The 7,783-nt window shown below is 33.5% G+C and overlaps 1 protein-coding gene across 1 annotated transcript; it reads left to right on the top strand.

Annotated features, from left to right (window-relative positions):
* Window positions 1-455: 455 nt before the first annotated feature.
* LOC140886304 (vicianin hydrolase-like) lies at window positions 456-1,996 on the top strand. The gene is made up of 4 exons (XM_073292844.1): window positions 456-598; window positions 846-948; window positions 1,421-1,524; window positions 1,955-1,996. Exons 1-3 carry the CDS (start codon window positions 521-523, stop codon window positions 1,480-1,482), a joined length of 243 nt encoding a protein of 80 aa, XP_073148945.1. The 5' UTR covers window positions 456-520; the 3' UTR covers window positions 1,483-1,524; window positions 1,955-1,996.
* Window positions 1,997-7,783: the final 5,787 nt, after the last annotated feature.

Below are 7,783 nucleotides of genomic sequence, written 5' to 3'. Positions count from 1 at the left end.
TTTTTATCTGGTTGGTATAATGGTTGAGAGGTGTTTATTGATTTTTGTTGTGCTTTTGGCAGGTGGGAATGCAATACGGGTATGGGTAGAAAATAATCTATTTTGTGAGGTTGAAACAATAACATGTTATACTGCTGAGAAATATTCCTTTATTACTTTCGCTTTTGTCTTGTACATTAGACAGTATCAACCCTCCTTTGTCTTGGGGGATATGTGCAGTGTGGTTTTTAGGAACAACAGCAGCAGAATCTTTGGTTGTCGCGACAGAATCAGCAGCAGGCAATACATCACAGTTTCTAGGGTTACAATCTTACTGGAACATCATCATCTGGAAAGTAATCTGGATGACGCACAACCAATCATGGACCTGGCACACCCGAGTTTCTCGTCGCCTCAGCCAATGCAATACAATGATTTCCAGGCAGGGGGCTACAATTTTCCTGCAGGTGGACAGCTCCATCATCGTCTGCAAGGTATATCCTAATTAATAGTTCTATTTATATATTTCGTGACTTGGAAAATGCAGTCATATACGCTGGAATTGGAAGCAAAAGTGGCAAAGTTCCGAGAAATGAACCCGGAGTTGCAGAAAAACCAGGTACATCTATTTTGAGTACATTCAAACTATGGCTGTAATTGGTATTGCTATATATATATATATATATATATAAATATATATAATCCCATTATACATGACTTTTTTTATCTTCTCAATTCTCTTCCAGCTTCAAGAAATGGTACCCATTGGTGAGGCCGTATGTAATCAAGAATACGAATCCAAATTTCGATATATTTCCTTCCAAATCAAGCCATCTTAATTATTTATGTGATTTTATGATTTTCAGACTGGAGTTGGTTCCTTCTTCGTGTACCCGGAAGAACTACATAAACTTCTAGTCTACTTCAAGGATACCTACAATGAGCCAAAAATTAATATTACAGAAAAAGGTAATCTTTTGTGGCGGTGATTTCGTATTCGTCTTCATTTTATGAAAATTTCTACGTCGAGAATGTTTTATTTTTACATCTCCTCAAGTCATCTTAGCCTTTTATTGTTGCATGCTGATCATTTTAAGATCCATGTAATGACTGGAGATTTAGCACAAAATTTGGAATTTATTAAGCATCAGCGGTAGTGTTTTTAATAATTAAGATTCAAGCGATTACATCAATCTCCTGATGTGGGCATTTATTTTAGTCATGGACTATCATTTCATTCTCATCCCTTAGCTGCGAAACGAAATAATTTTCGAATTGTTATGTGTACAACCAACCTTTAAGTGATGGAACACGTATATTACTGTGGATCACCTCATTATTCTGTGGGATTGACTTATCAAATTGTTCAAATTGACTGAATAATCTAGTTTCTTGATGTGTGTCTGATTATTTCAATGCACTTCACTGTTCTTATCTGTAGGTTCTTTGAGGTTAATTCAAGCTGTAGTTCCTCTCATGGAATCTAGGAAAAAGGGGAAGTAAATTTTGGAAGTGTCACTGTTTTGGCCCTGCCACCATGGGGAGGTCCATACACTTCATCAAAAGCTTTCATACATGCACTTTCTGACTCTTTGAGGTGTTCTTAATTTTTTCTCAGTTTCCTTTCACATGATATTGGTTGTCCATTTGAACTTCTTTGTTCTTGGACCTTCTTTTTCTTGTTTCTCTTGCAATTGAAATTTTTTGTTGCTCTTGAATTGTAAACAATTTATTTCTGCTAGGTTGATTTGATTGTTACCCCTTAGTTTGTTATTTAGTTAATTGGTACAGATTAAGTACTTATCCAAGTTAATTCTCTACTGTATTCTGGGATATTGCGAGATGCAAAATATATTTCAAAAAAAATTCTTCTTTACAATGACGTTAATTAGTTTCATTGTTTCTAGATTTTCAATACATATGTAGCTAAGCTGACAAATTGTTTTGTCTTTTTCTTGGATTTGTGTTGTTCCAGAGATTGAGAACAAGAGGTTTGAAGGCTGTAATGAGGCAAGACGTTGGATACTTCGATTTGCAGTGTGTATTAAATTAGAATTTTAATTTTGAGTGATTTGTAATACTAAAAAAATTGTATATTAAATTTTATTTATGAAATTTTAAATTTTGGATTATTTATAATATTAGAATTTATATAAAAAAAATCTATTTTTTTTTGTTTTTTATATAGAAAATGACAACGGATATAATCCGTTGTTGTAGGGGTTTAAACCCGTTGTAACTGATGGTGTTGTCAAAACTGCGCACCTACGACAACGGATTTATCCGTTGTCGTTCTTCTCAAAGACAACGGATAAAATCCGTTGTCATTGCTCTCAATGACAACGGATTTTATCCGTTGTCGTTGACACAAATCCATTGTATTTGAGGGAAACGACAACGGATAAAATCCGTTGTCGTAGGTGCGCAGTTTTGACAACACCGTCAGTTACAACGGTTTTAAACCCCCTACGACAACGGATAAAATTCGTTGTCTTTTAGCGTTTTTCTTGTAGTGTTTATTAAGGATGTCATTGCGATGAGGTTGACTCATTAACAATAGCTTGTTTAATTTTAAGAATATTTTGATTCATGATTCCAATCTTATCAAGAACATCTTCATCATTTCTAGCAAATGATAATGATCTTCTTGGTACAGACTATTTTGTGATTTGGAGGTCATCTGAACTCCATCTTTTATAGGGATTTATTTCTTCAATAAATGCTTTTCGAGGGTGTTCAATTCTTGTAATATTTTCAAACATTCTTTCAACAGAAATAGTTGGTGTTGTTGAAATTATTCCTGTTTGAGAATTATTACTTATTGCTAAACCGACAACATAGTTTATATTGATCGGATGGTTTCCTGTTAACATAAGATTATTTCTATAAAAGTAATAATCTAATGTTAAAACGTCATTTATGATTTTATCAAAAAGAGATATATTGTATTGTGGATAAATACAAAATTTCATCTTTAATTTTTGTAACATAAATTTCCTTCAATTTTTCCAAGGATAGAATCCTCGAAATTACGTATTCTTTTGTCACGAACTGTTATTTCGATTGGTGTATCTATTCCTTCTCGGTAGTGAGCTGATATTATTATTTCAATTCCTCCGATATGAACATATTTCAGTTTAGATCGTTCTTTTTCACTGGCTTTTGCCATGATGGTATTAATATCTTGAGCTGTTAATAACTTCAGAGTATTAGACCTTCATTCGTTATTTATTTTACAAGATCGTTCTTTTGTACGAATCGAATAATAAATTAAATTTTTTTCTGGGATTAATAAAATTTGAAATCTTACTTAGTATTCCTGGTTGGTCTATTAGATTTGTTTTTGAATTAGAAAACTCTGTTTTCTGTATTTCAGCAAACTTACTTTGATTGAATATAATATTCAAATTATACTCTTGGTTTTCTTCAGATTCTTCAGATTCATCGACCAGGTTGTTTTGATTTGGAATTGTTACTTCTGTCATTTTAACAGATGATAGAACTTCTTAATTTTCTTAAGGCTATTAAAAGCCTTTTTGTTGAATCTATCTGTTCTAATAAATTCTGAAAATCTTCGAAACTATCAATTGAAGATTGACAATTTTTAAGATGTTTCAAATTGTTTTCACAATTTTCTATATCAAAATTTATATTTTGAGAATATAAATTAAAGATATTCATTTTTGTATTTTCATACATTTTTCATTTAGTAAAAATTGTTACTTTTATTATTTTGTTTTTGTTGATCGGATTTCGATAACAAAGTTTGTTCTTATTCAAAACATATTGTTATGTCTTCGATTTCATCGTTTTCAGAAATTTGAATTATCATTTTCTAGTTGCTTGAAAAATGTTCTTTTTTATGATTTTTGAAATAAAAGGTTTGGAGATCTTTTATTTTATTCCATAATTGATCTATTTGACGTAAATCTTTTAGTAAGATTATTTTATCAAATAAATTTTTAATCTCAATATCTAAAGTTAATCCAGGCATTAATAATCTGCTTTATTTAAGCTCTGATACCAGGTTGCGGAATTCTTCAAATTCTTATGAATTTTCTTATTCATGGATTTACAGATCTGATTCATGGATTTACAGATCTGATTCATTTATAACAGATAAATGTTTTCATATTAGTTTGGTTCCATTCATGGATTATTAATACAAATTTTAGTTGATAAATTGATTCAAATATGGTTAAATCAGAAGTATTTAAACGATAGTCACGAAATGTATCATATTCATGATCATCTTCTATTTAGAACCAGTTTTTTTATTATTAATATTCCATTTCTTATAAAGGATGATGACATGATTAATGTATTTTGACTATTTCTTTGAATTAAGGGCTGCAGGAGGTTTTAGGAAGGTTACCTTGTTTGAATGAATCTTGGTTTTGAGCAGAGGCCAAATCCTTGCTTTCCCTTAACGATCACTTGATCAACTGGTACTTGCTCTATGGATCTCCAGGTTTACTCTTAACCATGAATATTCAATGATTGGTTTCCAACCTTATCCTCCTTACGCCCTGCTTGTTTAGTTATTAGCCATAAGGCTTATTTTGTTTCTGATTTTATGTTTCTTAGTTTCTGATAGTTTTCATATGTCTTGTATGAACCAGATTGTAAGAAACTTTAAGAATATAGAGATACTCAAACTTCACTTCTTCTTTTACAGCACAAAACATCTCCTTTTATAGGCGTGGAGAAACGCATACATAATTAAAAATAAAAGAAAAGAGGGGGACCACCCGACACTACATAATGGAAACAACTCATTTTACATCTGAGTGGATGCCTTTAACATGTGGTGTGGTCCACGATTTCATTTGTTTTTACATTGTGTCACTCTCTGAATCACTGGTGCATTCGGACCATTTCTTTATTGGTTTGTCTTCTTTGACAGCTGGTTTGTCCTCTTTGACATCTGCTTCTTCTGTTTGAATTGGTTGGAAATGTCCACATTTGTGAGTGGAAATCATTGTTCTTAGTCTTTGACATAACATTTGTTGGGTTTCTCGGGTCATGTCAACTCTTGCTTCATAGATTGGAGCTTCGAATTGAGCTAACATGGCTTGTTCTTTCTTTTGGATTGTCTCCTTGTGTCCAGTGGTTAATAAAATTTTATTGGTTGCAAAATTTATTTTAACCTTTGAGTTTCCATCAATCTTTCCTGTCTTTGAGATCATATCAATCAATGTCTTTATTCTTATCTCAGGAAGTGTTGAGATATCCATTACTGGTTTCTCTTCATTTGATCCTTCGAATAAGAACTTGTCTTTTTGTTTTCGACATTGAATATATACCATTGGTTGATAGGATTTGTTATCATCCCAATCTGGAAGGGTTGAGTGAATACTCAATGTTAATACTGGATCGTCCTTAAAGACTGCTTTCTTGAACTGGATGATACTATTTCTCAACTGATATGGAAATAGTTCTATTTCTTGATTGTTGGGACTGACTTCCAATCCACTTAATAATCCATTGGAAAGAATCTTGCGAATTCATGCGCTGGAGCACCTTGCAGTGTTCTTGCTCTTGATATGCTCTGTGTGTCACAAGTTTGTAGCCAAGATTCTGCAGATGGTTTGTCTATTCTCAAATAGTTTAGTGTTTCAAAGAATTCAGTCTTGAGTTTTTCTGAAAAATTTGTTTTTTCAAAAATTGGTTTTTGTGGTCGCAGATTGACCATCTTTCTTTCTTTCTTTTCAAGGGCACTTTTAAACGTCCTTTCTTCTTTTTTATTTTTCTCGGTGCTGGCTGTGTCCACCGGTTCTTTTTTCTTTTCTTTTTCTTTGTCAGTGTTGGTTGTGACCACTGACTGTTTCTCTTTTATCTCCATTATTTTGTCAAATGGAGTTGCCATTTTGATTGGTGTTCTTGGTGAGGATGATGATGATGAAGTTATCATCTTTTCTTCTGTCCTTTGAATTTTTCTACTCAAATTCCTTTCTTTTAGTTGAAGAATTTGAATTTCTTCCTGCAATTCAATCAATTGTTCTTTTAATTGACTTAGTTGCTCCATCTTGATTATACTCTGCACAAGAAAACATATTTATATATATAATGGTTAGTAAAATAACTCTTTTCGTGAGTAATTCGGATAGTTTTATTATGCGTATCATTGCATTTATAAATTCTTTTGCAAGAATTGAATCAATCTTAAATTGATTATTTTACTCAAAGAGTAATTTATGTTTCTGAATATAAATCTCATTTCATTAATTTATATTCCCCATGCTTTCTGAGGCATGTTCGGATGACTGAAAGTCATAAAATAATTCATGTTTCTGAATATAAATCTCATTTCATCAATTTATATTCCCCATGCTTTCTGAGGCATGTTCGGATGACTCACAGTCATTTTTTGGATCACTTAGGATCTCCTTTGTTATTCCGTTACTACGGATAGTATAGTTTGGATGAAGTTCTCTGGTTAATGCGTCGGGTAATGAATTATCCGTTCCTTTGACATGTTTGTTGAATCCGATATTTTGGTGATAACAAACAACAACTCATCGTATAGGAATGTGCTGCCAACCATTGTATTTCAGGAATCTACTACAACTTCTACCGGAAGCTTGTCAACCGCCTTTGCTCTCGACCGGCTGAAGTCACAAGCCTATCGACTGGCTATCAAAACCAGCAGAGGATAAATCTATCTACCGGAAGCTTGTCAACCGCCTATGTCTCTCGACCGGTTGAAGTCTCAAGCCTATCGACTGGTTATTCAAACCAGCAGAGGACAAATATCCCTACCGGTAGAATGCCAACTGCCTATCAAGATATCTCGAGACAAGAACCTGTGACAAGATGTTCTTTGCAGGATCCTTTATTAAAAGCAGAACCGGCGTATCAGAAGATTTGTTGACTCCTGGAAATCAAGACAACAGGTTGTACCAAAATGGCAAAAACACAGAATGATTGCAGATAAAGCACTCGACCGTTTATTCCAGTTTTGGACCCTGGAAGTTGTCTGCAGTGTACGATCCTCATGCAGAATCATCAATGCATTTATGAGCATTAAATGTGCATTCAATGCAGCATCAGAACGTTCAAAATAAAGACGTTGATGATTGACCTATTTAAAGGGAGGATTGCTCAAGAAGTGAACAACAACAACAACAACAACAACAACAACACATCAACAAACAACAACAAAAAAGGAACAACAACAAGTGATACGAGACAACGAAGAGAGACATTTCAATCACTTGAATAATATCAGAAGTCCTGATCTGATATACTTGAGCACACTTACAAGATCATTCATTTTGCTGCTCAAATAAACCCTCGCCTACAGTTCACATATCTGATCGTCAAGGATCATCCTAGGGTTTCCAAGCCTCTCGACCGCTCTGCAGTTTGAGAAGCTCAATTCAACTATACTCATTGTTGAAGAGACTTGAAGCTACTCTGAAAGCTTCCACCAGTCTGATAAGAACTGAGAATCTTATCTGTGTAAATCTAGGAGTTTCGGATTAGGCATTGGATAAGTCCTAAGTCTGAAGTGGGTGTATTACAAGACGTTGTAATAACCAAAGTCTTCTAGTGAATTCCTTCCTAAGTGGAAGAAGGGGAGACGTAGAAGGATTAAGCCTTCGAACTTCCATAAAATCGTGCTTTAGCCTTTACTTGCCATTTATCTTACATCCTGTTCATACATTGCTTTATAAACTTTGCATCACTAAAACCTCTGAACTAGTTCCGCACTATTTAAGTTGTTCAAAACGTTTTAGAAGTTGAGAAAACAGATTAAGTGAACTAAACCTCACTTGATCATTTTAAAGAAGAAGAAGAA

Source organism: Henckelia pumila, chromosome 3 (genome assembly GCF_033568475.1).
Source record: "Henckelia pumila isolate YLH828 chromosome 3, ASM3356847v2, whole genome shotgun sequence".
Taxonomy (NCBI): Eukaryota; Viridiplantae; Streptophyta; class Magnoliopsida; order Lamiales; family Gesneriaceae; genus Henckelia; species Henckelia pumila.
Note: the sequence above shows the minus strand (reverse complement) of the source record. Positions and strands in the feature narration are given on the sequence as shown.

Excerpts from the sequence above, each read along its gene's own strand:
- LOC140886304 (XM_073292844.1), top strand. The coding sequence starts at position 521 with ATGCAGTCATATACGCTGGAATTGGAAGCAAAAGTGGCAAAGTTCCGA. Across the intron at positions 599-845 it reads CGGAGTTGCAGAAAAACCAG|ACTGGAGTTGGTTCCTTCTT; the intron begins GTACATCTATTT and ends TATGATTTTCAG. Across the intron at positions 949-1,420 it reads AATTAATATTACAGAAAAAG|GTTCTTTGAGGTTAATTCAA; the intron begins GTAATCTTTTGT and ends TCTTATCTGTAG.